We start from the raw sequence: 23308 nt of genomic DNA on the forward strand, positions 1-23308 counted from the left end.
CCCCCTACTGACCCCGGGCCCTTGGGCAGTGCCCGAGTTTCCAAATGGTCAGTCCGCCCCTGACTACAGGTATATATATATATATATATATATCCAGGGGCAGACTGACCATTTGGAAACTCGGGCACTGCCCGAGGGCCTGGGGTCAGTAGGGGGCCCCATGAGATGCCCCTGGTACCTTTTTCATAGGCTTTTTTGATATGGAAAGGACACAGGGGCCCCATGATCCCCTATTGCCCGGGGACCCCATAAGTTGTCAGTCCGCCCCTGCCTGTATTATATTCTACGGATGATCTGATCTGGGATGACACGTTATATGGACCATATTATTCATGTAAGATTGTATAGATCTGATCACACATGGTATCTGTCTGTCTGTCTGATCGATTGATCAACTGACCGACCATCTATCCATACTGGCCGATGTGATATTAGATGGCCCATATTTCCAACACAGACATCTCTAGCACTGTATATAGACGATGTGTGATCCGGGGGATAGTTCACATCTCAGCCCCTCCAGACGGTGTCAGGGATGGGCGGGGCGGGCTGGTGTCGGGATCCGCCCTGTGAGTGATGTCGGGCTGCTCCTCCCTGCTCCTGGTCCCGGTGTTCGGGGAGGAAGCCGGAAGAGTGACCCGGAGATGGAGCTGAATGTGGAGCTGATCCGTCCGCGGCTGGGGAAGGTGAGCCCTCCTCCCGTACTGGGCCACAGAGCTGACACTCTACCGGCCCCCCCGCTGTGATCATTGCCCCCTGTATTCTGATCTCCGTAACTCCAACCCCCTTCTGTACAGTCATTGAAAGTATTGATCATGTGATTGGAAGTATTGATCATGTGATTGGAAGTAATGATCATGTGATTGGAAGTAATGATCATGTGATTGGAAGTATTGATCAAGTGATTGGAATTATTGCTATGACTCTGGTCCTAATTGATCAACTTTTATACCAAGATCGATTGATCATAGACCTACTGGGTGTGGAGGACACAAGCGAACCTCCATGGGGCATTGGAAATGAACTCCTGGAAAGGGTCAGGAAAGTTTGAATGAAAGCTCTTGGGGCGAGGCGGAACAGCGGTTTTCACTTAAGATCGTCTTTGGTTGCCACAAATCGCATATTCCTATTTCCAGACTTAGTCTAATTACTCCCCTCCCCCCGGTCACATCAAACCCGACTTTGAAATCGTGCGACTTGCTGTGAAGTCGCAGGTTTTCAAAGTCGGACGACGTGTCGATTTCAGGCACGATTTTTCAAGACATCTGATACAGGTCTATGCAATTCGCGCCAGAAGTCGCGCATATATTACTCTAGAAATCGGTGCGGGTCCAACCAAGTTGGAATCGCACCGACATGACCGCTGTAATTGCGGACAGTAGGCTGCGATTTGCAATTCGCATGCCAATTCGCATCCAGTGTGACTGGGGACTCAGTGTATTTATGGGCCGAATACGTCACAGCGGTATGTCCTGCGTTGCGGCGGCTCATTCACCGCGGCCAGAGTACCCAAGGAAACCGTATCGTCAGGGGCGGACTGACCATTTGGAAACTCGGGCACTGCCCGAGGGCCCGGGGTCAGTAGTGGGCCCCATGAGATGCCCCTGGTACCTTTTTCATAGGCTTTTTTGAGTTTGGGCAAGGACACAGGGGCCCCATGATCCCCTATTGCCCGGGGGTCCCATGAGTTGTCAGTCCGCCCCTGCGTATCGTACTTCAGCTTCTCTTCTTCCATAAATGACCCATTTATTTTCCAATCGATCGTTTCCAGCAGGAATAATTGATCTATAGCCCACAACCCAGTCGATCGATTATGGTGGATTTTGATTGATAATTAAGATCTGGTCGTAACCTACGATTGCAAGTTATTGGTCGCTTTTCCATCATGTGATCTCATCATCCAATCAGTCGATCTGCAATCGTATACATGAACAAAGTATCTCAGTGCTGCCGATCGATAACAATCAATCATCTCCTACCCTGGCCTGGATTGAATCCAACTGAAATTGAGGCTAAATTGACCGGAAGGGAAGTTGTAGCTGTTCGATCATTTGTGGATTTGATCACTTTGATCAAATCGCACATAAAAAAAAAAAAAAATGAAAGTCTGTGTGGCCACTATAAGATATGCAAATAGTTGTATGTATCAAATATGGTCGCATTGAAGGCGGAGCTAATTGTAACGATCGATTAAAGCCGACTTTGTATCATTGCAGTACAAGTTCCGGGATCTGACGGTAGAAGAGCTGAGAGATGTCTACAAGACCTTCCCAGGATTCATCTACTCCATGGATACATACAGTAAGTGGATGAGGACTTCCAGAGCCACCTAAGCATTGAGAAAGTCCTGCTTACATTTTTTTTTAAATTACCCCCCCTCCCCGGGTCACACCGATTCGACTTGAAATTGTGTGACTTTCTGTGAAGTCGCACGATTTCAAAGTCGGATGTCATTACGACTTGAGGTGCAACTCTGCCTAGATGTCTATGCAAGTCGCACCCAGGGGTGGACTGAGAATTCATGGGGCCCCCGAGCAATAGGGGATCATGGGGCCCCTGTGTCCTTGCCCACACTCAAAGCACACCCAAAAAAAGCCTATAAAAAAGGTACCAGGGGCATTTCATGGGGCCCCCTACTGACCCCGGGCCCTTGAGCAGTGCCCGAGTACTCGATTGGTCAGTCCGCCCCTGGTCGAACCTGAAGCAGCACATGCACTACTCTAGAAGTTGGTGCAGCTCTGACCAAGTCAGAATCGCACCGATATGACCGCATTAGTTGCGAACAATAGGATGTGACTTGCCGTGCGATTTGCAACTTGCATGGCATGGCAAATCGTATGGCAAGTCGAACCCAGTGTGACGGGGTCTTGAAGGGTATCCAACCACAGGAACAGAAATGTATTATAATGCAACTCACTGGTCCTTAGAGGTGGTGGATGCATTAGTTTTCTCTTTATTTTCACCTGGTGATCCTGCCAGAAATACACTTCCTGTCCTAGGGTGACAACACTCACTCAAGCCTTTCTATGGAGGAGCAGAGTTGTCACCCTAGGACAGGATTGCAGAACACCCCCCTTCCCCCACCCTTTTTTTTTTCTCTATAAAGCTGGCCATATACCAGTAGATTATTGAACAAATAGTCATAAGAACATTCTTACAGGACATTCAACTGTCACTAAAAATGTCACCAGGTGCACTTCAAAGTATAATTAATGCTCCATTCATACCTATGCAGTTTGACTTTTCTCCTTTTTTGCAGTGCTTTTCGCAGTTCGTTTTGCGGTTTTTGCCACGATTTGCGTTTTGTTCAGTTATTTATTTATTTTTTTTAAAGTGGAATTTTTTTCCCTTTTTTTTTTTTTTTTTTACATATTTTTTAAAGTGGAATTTTTTTTTTTAATTTTAAAGTGGAATTAATTTTTTTTTTTTTTTTTTTTTGCTGAGCAGAATAAAAACACAAAACGCGGCAAAAACACACTACCGTGCATTTCAGCAGATTCTCCATTGAACTCTATTGTATCAACAATGCTGCTTTTTGCTTACTGAGTGTGGCATCAGCAGAGCTGGGGGTCACTACTGAGTGTGGCATCGGCAGAGCTGGGGTCACTAATGAATGTGGCATCGGCAGAGCTAGGGGTACTACTGAGCGTGGCATCAGCAGAGCTGGGGTCACTACTGAGCGTGGCATCGGCAGAGCTGGGGTCACTACTGAGTGTGGCATCGGCAGAGCTAGGGGTACTACTGAGCGTGGCATCGGCAGAGCTGGGGTCACTACTGAGCGTGGCATCAGCAGAGCTGGGGTCACTACTGAGTGTGGCATTGGCAGAGCTGGGGTCACTACTGAGCGTGGCATCGGCAGAGCTGGGGTCACTACTGAGTGTGGCATCGGCAGAGCTAGGGGTACTACTGAGCGTGGCATCGGCAGTGCTGGGGGTACTACAGAGTGTGGCATCAGAGCTGTGGGTCACTATTGAGTGTGGCATCAGAGTTGGGGGTCACTATTGAGTGTGGCATCAGAGTTGGGGGTCACTATTGAGTGTGGCATCAGAGTTGGGGGTCACTATTGAGTGTGGCATCAGAGTTGGTGGTCACTATTGAGTGTGGCATCAGAGTTGGGGGTCACTACTGAGTGTGGCAGCAGCAGAGCTGGGGGTACTACTGAATGGGATCAGCAGTGCTGGGTGTACTACTGAGCAGGGCATCAGCAGAGCTGAGGGTCACTACTGAGCAGGGCATCAGCAGAGCTGAGGGTCACTACTGAGCAGGGCATCAGCAGAGCTGAGGGTCACTACTGAGCAGGGCATCAGCAGAGCTGAGGGTCACTACTGAGCAGGGCATCAGCAGAGCTGAGGGTCACTACTGAGCAGGGCATCAGCAGAGCTGAGGGTCACTACTGAGCAGGGCATCAGCAGAGCTGAGGGTCACTACTGAGCAGGGCATCAGCAGAGCTGAGGGTCACTACTGAGCAGGGCATCAGCAGAGCTGAGGGTCACTACTGAGCAGGGCATCAGCAGAGCTGAGGGTCACTACTGAGCAGGGCATCAGCAGAGCTGAGGGTCACTACTGAGCAGGGCATCAGCAGAGCTGAGGGTCACTACTGAGCAGGGCATCAGCAGAGCTGAGGGTCACTACTGAGCAGGGCATCAGCAGAGCTGAGGGTCACTACTGAGCAGGGCATCAGCAGAGCTGAGGGTCACTACTGAGCAGGGCATCAGCAGAGCTGAGGGTCACTACTGAGCAGGGCATCAGCAGAGCTGAGGGTCACTACTGAGCAGGGCATCAGCAGAGCTGAGGGTCACTACTGAGCAGGGCATCAGCAGAGCTGAGGGTCACTACTGAGCAGGGCATCAGCAGAGCTGAGGGTCACTACTGAGCAGGGCATCAGCAGAGCTGAGGGTCACTACTGAGCAGGGCATCAGCAGAGCTGAGGGTCACTACTGAGCAGGGCATCAGCAGAGCTGAGGGTCAATACTTTGCAGGGGATCAGCAGAGCTGGGGGTCACTACTTTGCTGGGGGTCACTACTGAGCAGGGGATCAGCAGAGCTGGGGTCACTACTGAGCAGGGGATCAGCAGAGCTGGGGGTCACTACTGAGCAGGGGATCAGCAGAGCTGGGGGTCACTACTGAGTGTGGCGTCGGCAGAGCTGGGGGTAACACTGAGGAGATCTGCTGAACAGGGGTACTACTGGGCTTCTACTGGTCCTCTTTAAAACACATAAAAAATGAACACCAGCTTCATTAAAGCTTCACAGAAGCATAAAAAAACACATTACAAATGCATGCTGAAGGGTTGGGTGCTAAAGTTGTGGGGGTGTGAGGGCGGGGGTGTGAGGGCGGGGGTGTGATGGAGGGGGTGTGTTTAAAGTCCAAGCATGTGTAAATGAGCCCCAAAAGTATTGCTACAATGTAACAAGCTTCAATTTGTAGTCTGGCTCCTGGAGTGATACATTGTTGCAGTGGGCGTGTCTAATGATCATGCTTTTCTTTGCAGCATTTAAAGACGGTTCACAGAAAGACCTCCTGAACCTCTCCGGGACGGTTCCCATGAAATTTCAGGGTACGTTTACTTTGAAGTTTTTTTGTTTGTTTTTTTATCTCCTTTTGTGGTCAGATTTGGTTTCCAAGGTTTTTTGTTTTTTTTTTTTGTTTTTTTTATACAAAAAGTATCCAAATATATTGGAAAGTCATGTGACACATCAGTATTTCCCCTCTGGCCACATGCCTTTTATTGATGTCATCCGTCATCCTGGGCCTAGAAGGCGGCTGACAACCATCGCCATCCCCGCCATTACTCATCATCAGCCTGTGTGTGGGAGGTTTTATCATTACACCCAACCACTAAAATGCCATTGAAGATGTCACATTTTACATGTTTGAAAACTCGCTTTCAGTCTTTTTAGAGCAGCTTTCATTAAATATGTGGTGATCCTGCCATTCGGGCACTTCCTGTTTGTGGGTGACAACGCTCCGTCCCTGTCTCCAGTTGTTCTCCTGCGTTGTCACCCTGTCACACGGGCTTCCAATAGAGGCCGCCTGCCTTTCCACGCACATGGCCTCCCAGTCTTAGTCCGTAGGGTTCAATATTGAGTTGGCCCCGCCCTTTGCAGCTATAACAGCTTCAACTCTTCTGGGAAGGCCGCCCACAAGGTTTAGGAGGGTGTCTATGGGAAGGTTGGACCATTCTTCCAGAAGCACATTTGTCAGGTCAGGCACTGATGTCGGGGGAGGAGGCCTGGCTCGCAGTCTCCGCTCTAATTCATCCCAAAGGTGTTCTATGGGGTTGAGGTCAGGACTCTGTGCAGGACAGTCAAGTTCCTCCACCCCAAACTGGCTCCTCCATGTCTTTATGGACCTTGCTTAGTGCACTGGTGTGCAGTCATGTTGGAACAGGCAGGGGCCATCCCCAAACTCTTCCCACAAAGTTGGGAGCATGAAATTGTCCAAAATGTCACCTTAAGAGTTCCCTTCACTGGAACTAGGGGGCCAAGCCCAACCCCTGAAAACACCCCCACACCATAACCCCCCCTCCACCAAACTTTACACTTGGCACAATGCAGTCAGGCAAATACCGTTCTCCTGGCAACCGCCAAACCCAGACACGTCCATCGGATTTCCAGACAGAGAAGCGTTATTGGTCCCTCCATAGAACACATCTCCTCTGCTCTAGAGTCCAGTGGCGGCGTGCTTTACACCACTGCATCCGACACTTTGCATTGCACTTGGTGATGGAAGGCTTGGATGCAGCTGCTCGGCCATGGAAACCCATTCCCTGAAGCTCTCTACGCACTGTTGTTGGGCTCATCTGAAGGCCACACCAAGTTTGGAGGTCTTTAGCTATTGACTCTGCAGACAGTTGGCAACTTCTGCGCACTGTGCGCTTCAGCATGCGCTGACCCCGCTCTGTCATGTGACGTGGCCTACCACTTGGTGGCTGAGTTGCTGTTGTTCCCAGTTGCTTCCACTTTGTTATAATCCCACTAACAGTTGAGCGTGGAATATTTAGTAGCCAGGAAATGTCACGGATGGACTTATTGCCCAGGTGGCCACCTATCACGGGACCACGCTTGGAGTCACTGAGCTCCTGAGAGCGACCCATTCTTTCACAAATGTTTGTAGAAGCCGTCTGCATGCCTAGGGGCTTGATTGTATACACCTGTGTCCATGGAGGGGATTGGAACACCTGAATCCAATGATATGGAGAGGATTGGAACACCTGAATCACATGATTTGGAGGGGGGGGCAATACTTTGGGCAATATATGTGTGTGTGTGTGTGTGTGTGTGTGTGTGTGTGTGTGTGTGTGTGTGTGTATACACACGCTATATACTGCATCTATATACACAAACTAGGGCGTCTTTTATTAAAAAAAATACAAAAGTGGCAGTTGTTATGCACAGAGCAGTCTACAGTAAATGTCGTGGTTGGGTGTACGCCCTGAACGTTTTATTTTGCAGGGAACTCTTACAACATCCCGATCTGTCTCTGGCTCCTGGACTCGCACCCCTTCGGTCCCCCGCTCTGCTTCCTGAAACCCACCGACACAATGGGCATCCGGGTCGGCAAACACATAGACGCCCAGGGGAGGATCTATCTGCCGTACCTCCAGAACTGGAGCCATGTAAGAGCGCTGCGTCCTGGGCTTGTGGAATGAATGGGTCAGAAGCGAATCAGAAGCTGGGTGATGGTAGGCAGGCTAGTGAAGGATGATTTCTGATTGGTTGCAGATAGTTATTATGTGCTGCTGCATTGTGCACTCTGGTCTATGGGACACATAGGGGGAGATTTACTAAACCTGGAGAGCACAAAATCTGGTGCAGCTCTGCATAGAAACCAATCAGCTTCCAGGTTTTATGGTCAAAGCTTCATTGAATGAGTTGAGGTTACAGTGCATTGAAAAAGTCTTCACACCCCTTGAAATTTTCCACATTTTGTCATCTTACAACCAAAAACATAAATGTATTTTATTGGGATTTGATGAGATAGACCAACACAAAGTGGCACATAATTGTGAAGTGGAAGGAAAATGAGAAATGGTTTTCAACATTTTTTGAAATAAATATCTGAAAAGTGTTGCGGCATTTGTATTCGGCCCCCCGGAGTCAGTACATTGTAGGACCCCCTTTGGCTGCAATTCCAGCTGCAAGTCTTTTTGGGGATGTCTCTTTGCACATCTAGAGAGGGACATTTCTGCCCATTCTTCTTTGCAGAATCGCTCAACCTCTGCCAGATTGGATGGAGAGTGTCTGGGAACAGCAATTTTCAGGTCTTGCCACAGATTCTCCATTGGATTTCGGTCTGGACTGTGACTGGGCCATTCTAACACATGAAGATGCTTTGATCCAAACCATTCCATTGTAGCTCTGGCTGGATGTTTTGGGTCATTGTCCTGCTGCAAGGTGAACCTCCGCTCGGTCTCAAGTCTTTTGCAGACTCAAACAGGTTTTCTTCTAAGATTTCCCTGTATTTGGCTCCATCCATTTTCCCATCAACTCTGACCAGCTTCCCTGTCCCTGTTGAAGAAAAGCATCCCCACCACATGATGCTGCCACCACCATGTTTCACGGTGGTGATGGTATGTTCAGGGTGATGTGCAGTGTTAGTTTTCCCCCACACATAGCATTTTGCTTTTAGGCCAAAAAGTTCCATTTTGGTCTCCTCTGACCAGAGCCCCTTCTTCCACATATTTGCTGTGTCCCCCACATGGCTTCTTGCAAACTGCAAACAGGACTTCTTCTTCCAACAATGGCTTTCTTCTTGCCACTCTTCCATAAAGGCCAGATTTGTGGAGTGCACGACTAATAGTTGTCCTGTGGACAGATTCTCCCACCTGAGCTGTGGATCTCTGCAGCTCCTCCAGAGTTCCCATGGGCCTCTTGGCTGCTCCTCTGATGAATGCTCTCCTTGCCCGGCCTGTCAGTTTAGGTGGACGGCCATGTCTTGGTAGGTTTGCAGTTGTGCCATACTCTTTCCATTTTCGGATGATGGATTGATCAGTGTTCCGTGAAATGTTCAAAGCTTGGGAGATTTTTTTAAAACCTAACCATGCTTTACACTTCTCCACAAATGTATCCCTGACCTGTCTGGTGTGTTCCTTGGCCTTCATGATACTGTTTGTTCACTAATGTTCTCTAACAAACCCCTGAGGGCTTCACAGAACAGCTGGATTTATACTGAGATTACATGACACACAGGGGGGCTCTGTTTACTAATTAGGTGACTTGTGAAGGTAATTGGTTCCACTGGATTTTAGTTAGGAGTATCGGAGTAAAGGGGGCTGAATACAAACGCAGGCCACACTTTTCAGATATTTGTAAAAGATGTTGTAAACCATTTCTCATTTTCCTCCCACTTCACAATTATGTTCCACTTTGTGTTGGTCTATCACATCCAATCCCAATAAAATACATAACATGACAACATGGGGAAAATCTCAAGGGGTGTGAAGACTTTTTCAAGCTGTATTTATACTGAGATTACATGACACTCTGGTGGACTCTCTTTACTAATCATGTGACTTCTGAAGGCAATTAGTTCCACTGGATTTTAGTTAGGGGTATCAGAGTAAAGGGGGCTGAATACAAATGCACGCCACACTTTTCAGATATTTATTTGTAAAAAATGTTGAAAACCATTTCTCATTTTCCTTCCACTTCACAATTATGTGCCACTTGGTGTTGGTCTATCACATCAAATCCCAATAAAATACATTTACATCTTTGGTTGTAACATGACAACATGAGGAACATTTCAAGGGGTATGAAGACTTTCAAGGCGCTGTAGAAGCTGATTGGCTGCCATGCGCAGCTGCACCAGATTCTGAGTGCTCCAGTTTTAGTAAACCCCCCCATTATATACACCTATTAGAAACCATTGAAATGTTTTTGTTTAGACCGGAGATCTTCTTTGTGAAGCTCGGTATAGGCACTGATGGCTGACAGCCTACTCCATCTGCTTCCTTGTGTGTCACCCTGCGTGGTACAGCCTGTCACATGACCAAGGAGTGTCACATGACTGGACCGATCATTGGTTTTACTGAGTCACCGGCCAGACAGGTATTTCAGGTTAGGAGTCGTCCTGATAGGGAAGTGTGTGTGTATATATATATATATATATATATATATATATATATATATATATATATATATATATATATATATATATATATATATGAAAAAAACTATAAATAACTTTATTGTCAAATTCCTAACACATATAAATATATGCAAAGTTCAAATATTAAACTGTGCATCCAAGCGTGATCCTGATTTACTCCCAAACCTCTCTCCTCCCCCTCTGGATCATGCACCCCCCCCCCCCATTTTTTTTCTTATTTCTATCTTGTTCCCTTAGGGCACGGGGGTCAAACTGGCAGCCCTCCAGCTGTTGCCAAACTACAAGTCCCATGAGGCATTGCAGGATTGACAGTTACAAGCATGACTCCCAAAGGCAGAGGCATGATGGGACTTGTAGTTTTGCAACAGCTGGAGGGCCGCCAGTTTGACATCCCTGCAGTGGATCCAAAATGGGGATGTTTGTAGATAAGGAATGATGATGATTGCGAGGGGTTCAGAATGAGGAGCTCTGTAGTTCAGGGATGATGCTGATTGTAGTGGATCCAGAAGGAGAGACCTTTGTCAATAAGGGATGATACGGATTGCATGTGGTTTAGAATGGGGACCTTTGTAGTTAATGGATGATGCTAATTGCAGTGGATCCAGAATGAGGATCTTTGTTGATAAGGAATGATGCTGATTGCAGTAGATCTAGAATGGGGATGTTTGTAGATAAGGAATGATGCTGATGGCAGGGAGTTCAGAATAGTTACCTATGTAGTTCAGTGATGATGCTGTTTGCAGGAGATCCAGAATGTGGACCTTTGTCGATCAAGGATTAATGCTGATTGCAGTGAATCTGGAATGGGGACCTTTGTAGATAAGGGATGATGACGCTGATTGTGTGGGGTTCAAAATGGGGACCTTTGTAGTTAATGGATGATGCTGATTGCAGTGGATCCAGAATGAGGATCTTTGTTGATAAGGAATGATGCTGATTGCAGTGGATCCAGAATGAGGATCTTTGTTGATAAGGAATGATGCTGATTGCAGTGGATCCAGAATGGGGATGTTTGTCGATAAGGAATGATGCTGATTGCAGTGGATCCAGAATGAGGATTTTTGTCAGTAAGGAATGATGCTGATTCCAGGGGATCTAGAATGAGGATGTTTGTAGGTAAGGAATGATGCTGATTGCGGAGGATGATATCTGCCTCCTCTGTGCCTTGTGAGGTCATTATCCCCCAGTAGTGACCATATGGCCGCATTCATGGCTTCCATGACAGGTCGGTATGTGATGATCACTTTTTGTCTTTTCAGCCGAAGTCCACAATCCTGGGACTGATCAGAGAGATGGTGATGAAGTTTGAGGAGGAGCACCCGCTGTATTCCCTCACAGCCACTGACGCCCACAGACAGAGGGAGCTGCTGTCCTACATCTCTCAGGTCACGGATGGTAAGGGAGAGCGGATATAGTGAATGCGGGGTCCGGGGAGAGCGGATATAGTGAATGCAGGGTCCGGGGAGAGCGGATATAGTGAATGCAGGGTCCGGGGAGAGCAGATATAGTGAATGCAGGGTCCAGGGAGAGCGGATATAGTCAATGCGGGGTCCGGGGAGACCGGATATAGTGAATGCAGGGTCCGGGGAGACCGGATATAGTGAATGCAGGGTCCGGGGAGACCGGATATAGTGAATGCGGGCTCCGGGGAGACCAGATATAGTGAATGCAGGGTCCAGGGAGAGCGGATATAGTCAATGCGGGGTCCGGGGAGACCGGATATAGTGAATGCAGGGTCCGGGGAGACCGGATATAGTGAATGCAGGGTCCGGGGAGACCGGATATAGTGAATGCAGGGTCCGGGGAGAGCGGATATAGTGAATGCAGGGTCCGGGGAGAGCGGATATAGTGAATGCGGGGTCCGGGGAGAGCGGATATAGTGAATGCAGGGTCCGGGGAGAGCAGAGCGGATATAGTGAATGCGGGGTCCGGGGAGACCAGATGTAGTGAATGCAGGGTCCGGGGAGACCAGATATAGTGAATGCAGGGTCCGGGGAGACCGGATATAGTGAATGCAGGGTCCGGGGAGACCGGATATAGTGAATGCAGGGTCCGGGGAGAACGGATATAGTGAATGCGGGGTCCGGGGAGAGCGGATATAGTGAATGCGGGGTCTGGGGAGACCAGATATAGTGAATGCAGGGTCCAGGGAGAGCGGATATAGTGAATGCGGGGTCCGGGGAGACCGGATATAGTGAATGCGGGGTCCGGGGAGACCGGATATAGTGAATGCAGGGTCCGGGGAGAGCGGATATAGTGAATGCGGGGTCCGGGGAGAGCGGATATAGTGAATGCGGGGTCCGGGGAGAGCGGATATAGTGAATGCGGGGTCCGGGGAGAGCGGATATAGTGAATGCGGGGTCCGGGGAGAGCGGATATAGTGAATGCGGGGTCCGGGGAGAGCGGATATAGTGAATGCGGGGTCCGGGAGAGCGGATATAGTGAATGCGGGGTCCGGGGAGAGCGGATATAGTGAATGCGGGGTCCGGGAGAGCGGATATAGTGAATGCGGGGTCCGGGAGAGCGGATATAGTGAATGCGGGGTCCGGGGAGAGCAGATCTATGTGATTTGTCTACTGTGTTGGGTGTTTTTACTAGGCAATCTAGCAGATTGCCGCTGACAGGACACAGCTCTGCCTTGTTTACGTAGGCAGAGCTGTGTTCTGTCAGTCTCCTTGGCAATCAATGGGTGCCGGCGCTCATCCATTGGCTGGCTCATGTTGATCGGCTTCTGCTGTGTCCAATGACAGCAGAAGTGGCAGTCCAGCGTCGTGCACATGCCCCCTGTGGCCAAAGTGCAGAATTGCGTGTATATATATAATGTGTGTGTACATGTTGGATTTTGCACAGAACGTCCGCCCTGTAGCAGTAAATCTTCTATAAGGGGGAGCTTAAAGTGGTTATTTACTAATTCTAGCAACATAAGGATTCAAAATAGTTCATGTTGATTGAGAGAGTGAAGTCCAGTCAAGGTAATATTGGGAGACAGTTGCATGTTTGTTCATCACCCCCGACATCCACCGACAGCCCAGGACAATCTTTTGGGGTGATTATCTTGGGGCAATAATTGATTATCTGGAATGGTGTTTCCTGGGTGATGATTGTTCTCTTTTGGCGTTTAACACGCACAGTATACATACACATGTTCAGCCTGTGCGGTCACTTGTGTTTCTGCAGAAAAGCCATGTCAGGGTTCTGTCATTCCATTGCATTACTAGTAATGGAACCTAACCGAGCCCCACCCCCCCCCCTCCCAAAAAAAATGCCTAACTGGACCAATGTCCTTTTATTTGCATCTGATGTATTTTTTTTTTTTTTTGTGTGTGTTTGTTTTTTCTAGGCGTATCAAACATAGACGTGAGCTCACCAAGCAGAGGAAAGGTCACGGTAATCGGAGGTGGGGATTTGGCTCTGGCCTGTTTATTGGCCATCTCTGCAAAGGTAAATATAAATAAATATTACCGCCCAAACCATCTAAGGTCATTGTCGCATATCTGATTTTCAGAGCTGGTCCCGACGTGTTTTGTTTGTCCCCAGTCCTGTTATGGGGTGACTACTGTGTCCCATTTGGTATGCTCTGTTGTCACCCTGTCCTTCTTCTTTTTTTTTTGAAAGGGTGAAATTAGAATTTAATGTGCTAAAGAAAATAAAGAGGATATTTGGACAACATACATTTTCTTCTGCTACTATATGATATCTGATACATTTATCATGGATGCATGTTGTAACTGATGAACTCAGTAAATTTGCATGTTCTCCCTGTGCCTGCGTGTGTTTCCTCCGGGTACTCCAGTTTCCTCCCACACTCCAAAGACATGCTGGGAGGTTAATTGGCTCCTGTCTAAATTGTCCATAGTATGTGTATGTTTGAATGTGATTTAGGGACCTTAGATTGTACACTCCTCAGGGGCGGGGACTGATGTGATTGTACAATATATATGTAAAGTGCTGCGTAAATTGATGGCGCTATATAAGTACCTGAAATAATAATAATAAAAATAAATAAATACAAACACTACCATAATAAAATACATTTATTAGAAACTGTCACATGATAGCAGGCCTCCGGGCCAATCAGCTGTAGCAGTAGAATTCCCTGCAGGGGCGTGCAACAAAAGGGGAGGGGGTGCTGGTGACATCATTGACTCCACATGTCGTCCCCCCCGTCAAAAGGGCCCCTGGCGGAGACTGCAGATGGTGGTGCCGACAGGCATAGTTCGGCATGGTCCACCATTGTCACGCTCATGAACTTTGTTTAAAGCCATAGTGCACAGCCAATACTGGATAGAGTGCTGGCAGACAGGAAGTGTTGGAGGGAGGTTGCAGCAGTGCTGAGAAAAAGGTTCAAAACTGTATTTTAAAGAATAATGCCGGCCATACATGGGTCGAAATTCGACTGATTTTTCGCCCGAAGATCGGACCTAAGAATAATTGGCCGACTTTCGCTCTGTTAGTGGGTCAATGGTACTGGCTGATTTTTGTGGATCCTCCCCTTTTTGGTGATCGGGCATGTTGGAAAATTTGTGAAAAACGACCGATTTTCAACTCGATGATCAAATCGTACGATCGTTTTTCCGAAAGGAATATGCGCATGAGCCGTGACCTGGAAGGAACAGAAGTTTCGCCTGTTATACGGGGTGAACATTAGGACTTGGTTGGCCGATTTTCGAAATCATTGATGGCACCATTGGATTACTGAGCAAACAACGTTTTCGATTTTCAGACGAAAAATCGTTCAAAATTCAAATCATGTATGGCCTGCATTAGTCTCAGTGTGCTGTATAAATAAAAAAATATATATTTTTTTTTATTAGTGTTCTGTTCCCCATAGGACAAGCACGTGTAACACTTTGTCGCATCTTCTGTGCGCTTTCCCAGCTCTGGTTCACACTAGTGCAGCTTTGAAACCATGCCACTTCATGCAGCTTCAGCACGGGTTCACACTGATGCGGTGCGGCACGTCACGTATGAGTCACACAGGAACAGCACCGCATTCCTGTGCAGATTTTCTGCGCAGAAAATTCTGTGCGATTTCTGTGCAGTGTAATTTGAACCATACATTTTGTATGGCTCAGATCGCACCGCATCCGCACCAAAATAGTGCAGGACCCTTTTTTTTACTTTTGTCCACACTAGAATCGGACCGCATGTGTATTCACACCTATGCAATCCAATTCTGCACATCGCACTGCGCTTTGCGAACCAATTTCGGGGTGTTGTTAATTTAACATACACACCCGCAATGGTTCGCTTGACTGGGGCGAGGTTATAATGCAGTGTGGAAATCGCACAGAAACCGGTGCAAATTTCGCACCGCATTTGTGTGAATCTGGGTTCAAAGCTGACTATTCAGTGTGACTTCATTGTGGCTTGCTGACACTCTGTGCGACTTCAGATGTCAGTGCAAGTTGCAATGGATTTGCACAAAAATAATGCAGGAACCTTTTTCAAAGTCGCTGTGACTTGAGTCAAACGATTTTAATGGTTTTATTGCTGCTAATACGGTGCGATTGCCCTGCGACTTTGAATTCTCAAGTCGCATGACAAGTTGCACTGGTATGAACCAGGGCTAAGTCTATCAGTGAAAGTGCCCCTCCCCCCTTTTACACAGCCATCCAACAACGAAGCAGGCAAGGAGCCATCTGCTGTGACGTGCAGACTTTTCTCCATCTTCAAACATTTTCCCAAGGGGAGAGGGGGGCTTATCAGCTAAAATAGTTCAGGAAAATGTAAACAGGTGCAGCGCTGATAAAGAATATTATGTGGAATAGCCAAATAGTTCAATCAATCATATGAATGATATAAGGTGCCAGATATGTCTCAAAATAACGGCATAAATATCATAAATAAACACAATAAATATAAAGTGCAGGATAATTATAACCACATGAAGGTGGTTAGTAGTGATAAAACAGTCAAAAAAAATGAATGTGAGGATCATGACAGATCACAAACAAAGTGCTCGAATTTCTTATCCAGGAATGACAGATGATGTGACTTAGTAATTAGTGAAGGCGCACTCACCAGAAGCGCGCTATAAACACGCATTTGAGATTTCTACTGTCTCATCAGGTATGTTCAGGTCAACTGCTCCAAAATCAGGCCAGGTTCCTGTTCCCTTCAGAGTCCCTTGACAGGTATCATTGTGTCGGGTCACCTCAAAATAGGCTTTGTGAATGATGGCACTCACAGAGAGCCCAACAAAAGATGCCACATAGCGTGATACTGTTTTTCTCAATGGAATTTTATTTCCACAAAGCAAGGTGATAACAAAAGGAAAGACAACTCACAATATATTTTCAGGATGGCCACCAGCGGTGGCGTGATGTCAAGGTGCTGTAGCCCCTCCCTGATGCGTTTCGTGCAAAGCACTTAGTCATAGGGTTATTTTGTCTTTTGCTAGCCTTTTGTTATCACCTTACTTTGTGGAAATAAAATTCCATTGAGAAAAACAGTATCACGCTGTGTGGCATGGTTTGTTGGACTCTCTGTGAGTGCCATTGACATTGTTTATATTGGCATTTATATTAGGAGGTTTATGGTTGCCTTTGGTGTCCCAGCAGCTGTTGTGTTTGTAGCGCTCCTTGAAACCACTTTTATAACATTCCAGGCAAATGCTTGGGGACAAAAAAAAATTTCCCTTTATGAAAGCAGCCTTCTCCTTGCTGGCTGTGTTGTTGGATAGTCCTGGAGGGAGGGGGTGCCTTGTCTGATCTTACAACCAGCCTTCGGCAGCAGCTAGGAGGATGGGACCAGGTATCCAATGTACAATGAACATATTATTAAAAATCGAAGCAAGGCTTCTTCTTCAAAAAAAATGAATGGCAATTGTTTGACACTCAATGCTTTAGCAAACTAAATGTCATCCAGTTGGGGTGGACTGATCCGGCGCCACCACTGCCATGCATCAAATTAAGTATCAAGTCGCAGGTTTTATACTATGAGATGGTTGCCTTGCATTCACTATATCCGCTCTCCCCGGACCCTGCATTCACTATATCCGGTCTCCCCGGACCCTGCATTCACTATATCCGCTCTCCCCGGACCCTGCATTCACTATATCCGCTCTCCCCGGACCCTGCATTCACTATATCCGCTCTCCCCGGACCCTGCATTCACTATATCCGGTCTCCCCGGACCCTGCATTCACTATATCCGGTCTCTTTGGACCCGGCATTCACTATATCCGCTCTCCCCGGACCCTGCATTCACTATATCCAGTCTCCCCGGACCCTGCATTCACTATATCTGCTCTCCCCGGACCCTACATTCACTATATCCGCTCTCCCCGGACCCTGCATTCACTATATCCGCTCTCCCCGGACCCTGCATTCACTATATCCGCTCTCCCCGGACCCTGCATTCACTATATCCGCTCTCCCCGGACCCTGCATTCACTATATCTGCTCTCCCCGGACCCTGCATTCACTATATCTGCTCTCCCCGGACCCTGCATTCACTATATCTGCTCTCCCCGGACCCTGCATTCACTATATCTGCTCTCCCCGGACCCTGCATTCACTATATCTGCTCTCCCCGGACCCTGCATTCACTATATCTGCTCTCCCCGGACCCTGCATTCACTATATCTGCTCTCCCCGGACCCTGCATTCACTATATCTGCTCTCCCCGGACCCTGCATTCACTATATCCGCTCTACCCGGACCCTGCATTCACTATATCCGCTCTACCCGGACCCGGCATTCACTATATCCGCTCACCCTGGACCCTGCATTCACTATATCCGCTCTCCCCGGACCCTGCATTCACTATATCCGCTCTCCCCGGACCCCGCATTCACTATATCCGCTCTCCCCGGACCCCGCATTCACTATATCCGGTCTCCCCGGACCCATCATTCACTATATCCGGTCTCTTTGGACCCGGCATAAACTATATCCGGTCTCTCTGGACCCGGCATTCACTATATCCGTTCTCCACGGACCCTGCATTCACTATATCTGGTCTCCCTGGACCCCGCATTCACTATATCTGGTCTCCCCGGACCCCGCATTCACTCTATCCGCTTTACCTGGACCCTGCGTTCACTATATCTGGTCTCCCCGGACCCTGCGTTCACTATATTCGCTCTCCCTGGACCCTGAATTCACTATATCTGGTCTCCCCGGACCCCGCATTCACTATATCCGCTCTCCCTGGACCCTGCTGTCACTATATCTGGTCTTCCACAGTACACACAGCATGGAAATGCAATTATTTTAGTAAATATAAACTGCTAAATACCTTTTCTCATCTGCAGTATACAGCAGTCTTGTGAGTTCTATCAGTGTACAGCAGAGAACTGGTTAAAGCTTATAGGAGGAGTTTTCACTCTCCTCTGACTGTCCTATGAGGCTGCATAACCTCTGACCCTAAGTCTGGACAGGGCTGATTGGCCCTGTGCTGATCACATGCACCCTCCCAAATAAAAAAAAAAATAATGCTCTAGCCATGCACACTAAACTGCGCATGTGCAGAGTGCCTCCTAGAGCTCTGTACTATCAGCAGATGGATTGGGGACAGTAAAAGAAGGGGAGGATCAGAGAAGACAGGATCAAACGGCCTTTTTACACAATGCTGGGAATTAACCCCTTAGGTTCCACATTGAATATAACAAGCATGCTTTGCTGCATATACAGACTGATTGTACTGTTGTGGGTTTAGTAACATTTTAATAGTGATGACATCTTGTGGTTTGTCCAGAGGGCTGCGGACAAGCTGGTACTTCTCGACGTCAGTGATGGTGGACTGAAAGGGGGAGGAGCCTTGGACCTAGACATATTCTGCATCCCGAACGTGCAAGTCAGCAAAGGTAAATGTCAGAGCTGGAAGTCTGCTTGGGTTTGTGGCTCAATTAAATGCAAAAAATGAAACTGTATTGTCCAGAGATTCTAAGCCTCTTTTATTGCGTTTTCAGATTTGTCCGCGGCAGCTGGCTCTAAGACGGTCATCATTACAGTGAATGCGTGGAGCAATGCGAAGTCCTATTTGGAGGTTCTTCAGAGTAACGTGGAACTGTTACGTGGCATAGTACCAGCTGTGGCCTATCACTGCCCGGACAGTGTGCTGCTCATCGCCTCTCAGCCAGGTAAGGACAACATGGGGTAGTCAGTAAAGCCCAAGGTGGAGTCACCATAGGAGGCCAGGAATATGGAAATCATCCACATTTAAATCCTCGCTTCTCACTGATACATAATTATTAAATGGCTTTCGGATAAACCCACTCCCATCACCAATCGGAAATTTCTGCGAGCAATAAACCCACCCCCATCACCAATCGTAAACTTCTGTCAGCAATAAACCCACCCCCATCACCAATCGGAAACGTCTGTCAGCAATAAACCCACCCCCATCACCAATCGGAAACTTCTGCGAGCAATAAACCCACCCCCATCGCCATTCGGAAAATTCTGTCGGCGATAAACCCACCCCTATCACCAATTGGAAACTTCTGCGATCAATAAACCCACCCCCATCACCAATGGGAAACTTCTGCGATCAATAAACCCACCCCCATCACCAATGGGAAACTTCTGCGATCAATAAACCCACCCCCATCACCAATGGGAAACTTCTGCGATCAATAAACCCACCCCCATCACCAATCGGAAACTTCTGTCGACGATAAACCCACCCCCATCACCAATCGGAAACTACTGGCAGCAATACACCCACCCCATCACCAATCAGAAACTTCTGTCAGTGATAAACCCACCCCCATCACCAATCAGAAACTTCTGTGAGCAATAAACCCACCCCCATCACCAATCAGAAACTTCTGTCAGCGATAAACCCACCCCCATCACCAATCGGAAACAACTGTCAGCAATAAACCCACTCAAATCACCAATCGGAAACTACTGGCAGCAATACACCCACCCCATCACCAATTGGAAACTTCTGTCAGCAATAAACCAACCCCATCACCAATCGGAAACTACTGGCAGCAATACACCCACCCCATCACCAATCAGAAACGTCTGTCGGCGATAAACCCACCCCCATCACCAGTCGGAAACTACTGTCAGCAATAAACCCACCCCCATCACCAATTGGAAACTTCTGTCAGCAATAAACCAACCCCATCACCAATCGGAAACTACTGTCAGCAATAAACCCACCCCCATCACCAGTTGGAAACTTCCGTCAGCAATAAACCCACCCCCATCACCAGTTGGAAACTTCTGTCAGCAATAAACCCTCTCCCATCACCAATCAAAAACTTCCTGTCAGCGATAAACCCACCCCACCACCAATCAGAAACTTCCTGTCAGCGATAATCCCACTCGCACTTGCGGGGAGATTTTTTGCAATTCTTTCCTTCCATCAGCAGCAGATACTTACTGCTTCATGTCTGAATTCCAGTGGAGATCATGACCTACGTGGCCTGGAAGCTGAGCGGCTTGCCTCATCGACAGGTCATAGGGATCGGATGTAACTTGGATTCGGCCCGGTTCCAACACATCATCCGCACTGTGACCAATTCCCAGGAGGAGGCGCAGGCCGGTTGGATCATCGGAGAGCAGGGCGAGGACAAAGGTAAGCTGGGAACCTTCATGGCCACAATTGTTCCTCGTTGGCTTTATTAACATTATTAGACAAAATGACTTTCCTCTGGAGGCTACAGGATTTATGGAGGACTTCCATTTGAATCCTGGTCAGGACACTATCTGCATGGAGTTTGCATGTTCTCACTGTGCTTGTGTGGGTTTCCTCCGGGTACACACCAGTTTCCTTCCACACTACAGACATGCTGGTAGGATAATTGGCTCCTATTTAAATTGGCCCTAGTGGTTGCATGCATGTGATATAGGGACTTTTTGTCAGCTTGTAGGTTCTCTATATGCAGCGTCCTCCAGAGGGTACATAATGCAACTGTTCTGCCCAGGACCCTCAGTGGGCTCTCCATAGCATAAGTCGAAGAACAGTCTTTCAGCCAAGCTAAGCTGGGTAGTGGTCACACTACGGGCAGATCAAACACTGCCTTATGCAGGCCATAGATGGGTCGAAAATCGGCCGATTTTTCTTTTAAACGAAAAATCGGTCGTTCAAGCGGCCGACGTTACCAGCAACGGTAAAAAAAATCGGCCGATTTTTCATCCCGTCTACAGCCGGCAAAAAGTGTCCCTGCAAAGAGCTCCGCTATTTCTTTGACAGTTCTTTGACATTTATAGTGGATGCTCTTCTTCTTCTTCTTCTACTTCTTCCTCTTCTTCTTCCTCCTCTTCTTCTTCCTCTTCTTCTTCCTCTTCTTCTTCCTCTACTTCTTCCTCTTCTTCTTCCTCTTCTTCTTCCTCTTCTTCTTCCTCTACTTCTTCCTCTTCTTCTTCCTCTTCTTCTTCCTCTTCTTCTTCCTCTTCTTCTTCCTCTTCTTTTTCTACTTCTTCTTCTTCTTCTTCCTCTTCTTCTTCTTCCTCTTCTTCTTCCTCTTCTTCTTCTTCTTCTTCTTCTTCTTCCTCTTCTTCCTCTTCTTCCTCTTCTTCCTCTTCTTCCTCCTCCTCCTCCTCCTCCTCCTCCTCCTCCTCCTCTTCATCCTCCTCTTCATCTTCATCTTCATCCTCTTCTTCATCTTCCTCCTCTTCCTCCTCTTCCTCCTCTTCCTCCTCTTCCTCCTCTTCATCTTCCTCATCTTCATCTTCATCCTCTTCTTCATCTTCATCTTCCTCCTCTTCCTCCTCTTCTTCATCTTCATCTTCCTCCTCTTCCTCCTCTTCATCTTCCTCCTCTTCCTCCTCTTCCTCCTCTTCTTCATCTTCCTCCTCTTCCTCCTCTTCTTCATCTTCATCTTCCTCCTCTTCCTCCTCTTCATCTTCCTCCTCTTCTTCATCTTCATCTTCCTCCTCTTCTTCATCTTCCTCCTCTTCTTCATCTTCCTCCTCTTCATCTTCCTCCTCTTCATCTTCCTCCTCTTCTTCATCTTCCTCCTCTTCATCTTCCTCCTCTTCATCTTCCTCCTCTTCATCTTCCTCCTCTTCATCTTCCTCCTCTTCATCTTCCTCCTCTTCATCTTCCTCCTCTTCATCTTCCTCCTCTTCATCTTCCTCCTCTTCATCCTCTTCATCCTCTTCTTCCTCTTCATCCTCTTCATCCTCTTCTTCCTCTTCTTCATCCTCTTCTCCTTCTTCTTCATCCTCTTCTCCTTCTTCTTCATCCTCTTCTCCTTCTTCTTCATCCTCTTCTTTTTGTCTTCCTCTTACAGGTCACGGCTCATGCGCAGATTTTTTTATCGGTAAAAAGATCGGCCGATTTGCCCATCATTGCCGTGAAAATCGGCGGAACGGCAAAATCGGTCGATTTTTTTCCAACTTCACCGATAAAAAAAATCTGCCAAAATACCGAAAAACGGCCGAACAATTAGCCCACTAATGATCCGAAAATCGGCAGATTATATTTTACCCATCTATGGCCTGCATTAGTTTTCCCAAAATGGACACTCTCCTTACTCCCCTCCAATTCTGAACCCCAAATTGTTTAGTACATCAGGTACCCTCTTCCCACCTGTGTATGGGGGCATCAGCTTTCAAATTAACAGAATAGACCTGAAATTCAGGTACTGTCACCCGGGTTGCAGCTGGGGACAATGGAGAAATGATAGAGTTGTTAACAAAATGGCAAACCCAGGACTTTATTCAGTGGGAACGCAGTTCCGGCACCACCAGCACTGGATGTTTGTAATGTTAAGGGGTGTTGGGGTGTGTTGGAGGATCTATTGTTGCTGGCTGTTGGGGGATTTATTGTCACTGAATAGGACCTATCTTTGTGTAGTGGTCTATTGTTGCTGGGGAAGTCTGTTGTTGCTGGTGGGGGATCTATTGTTGATGGGGGTTAGTTGTTGCTGGAAGGGATTTACTGTTGAGGGAGGGGTCTGTTGACTATTGTTGCTGGCTGCTGGAGAGTCTATTGATGCTGGCTGCTGGAGATCTGTTGTAGCTGCTGGGGGTCTATTTTTGCTTTGGGGTCCATTGTTGCTGGAGGAATCTATTTTTGATGGGGGTCTGTTTATGCTTGGGTGGTATTTGGTTTTGGGGTCCATTGTTGCTGGAGGAATCTATTTTTGCTGGGGGTCTGTTTATGCTTGGGTGGTATTTGGTTTTGGGGTCCATCGTTGCTGGAGGAATCTATTTTTGCTGGGGGTCTGTTTATGCTTGGGTGGTATTTGGTTTTGGGGTCCATCGTTGCTGGAGGAATCTATTT

General features: G+C 47.6%; 1 protein-coding gene across 1 annotated transcript in view; it reads left to right on the forward strand.

Moving 5' to 3' along the window:
- The first annotated feature begins 561 nt into the window (after positions 1–561).
- Positions 562–23308, forward strand: part of UEVLD (UEV and lactate/malate dehyrogenase domains) — a 30266-nt gene continuing 7519 nt past the window's right edge. The window contains exons 1-9 of the mRNA XM_089662281.1: positions 562–686; positions 2217–2301; positions 5493–5558; positions 7456–7619; positions 11374–11509; positions 13455–13555; positions 18818–18926; positions 19032–19202; positions 20480–20653. Of these exons, the coding sequence (XP_089518407.1) occupies positions 645–686; positions 2217–2301; positions 5493–5558; positions 7456–7619; positions 11374–11509; positions 13455–13555; positions 18818–18926; positions 19032–19202; positions 20480–20653 (1048 nt within the window). The 5' untranslated portion in view covers positions 562–644. The remainder of the gene's footprint in view (positions 687–2216; positions 2302–5492; positions 5559–7455; positions 7620–11373; positions 11510–13454; positions 13556–18817; positions 18927–19031; positions 19203–20479; positions 20654–23308) is intronic.

The sequence above is a fragment of the Staurois parvus genome, unplaced genomic scaffold (genome assembly GCF_062004578.1).
Source record: "Staurois parvus isolate SC_StPar_1 unplaced genomic scaffold, SC_StPar_1.0 ptg001452l, whole genome shotgun sequence".
Classification (NCBI taxonomy): Eukaryota; Metazoa; Chordata; class Amphibia; order Anura; family Ranidae; genus Staurois; species Staurois parvus.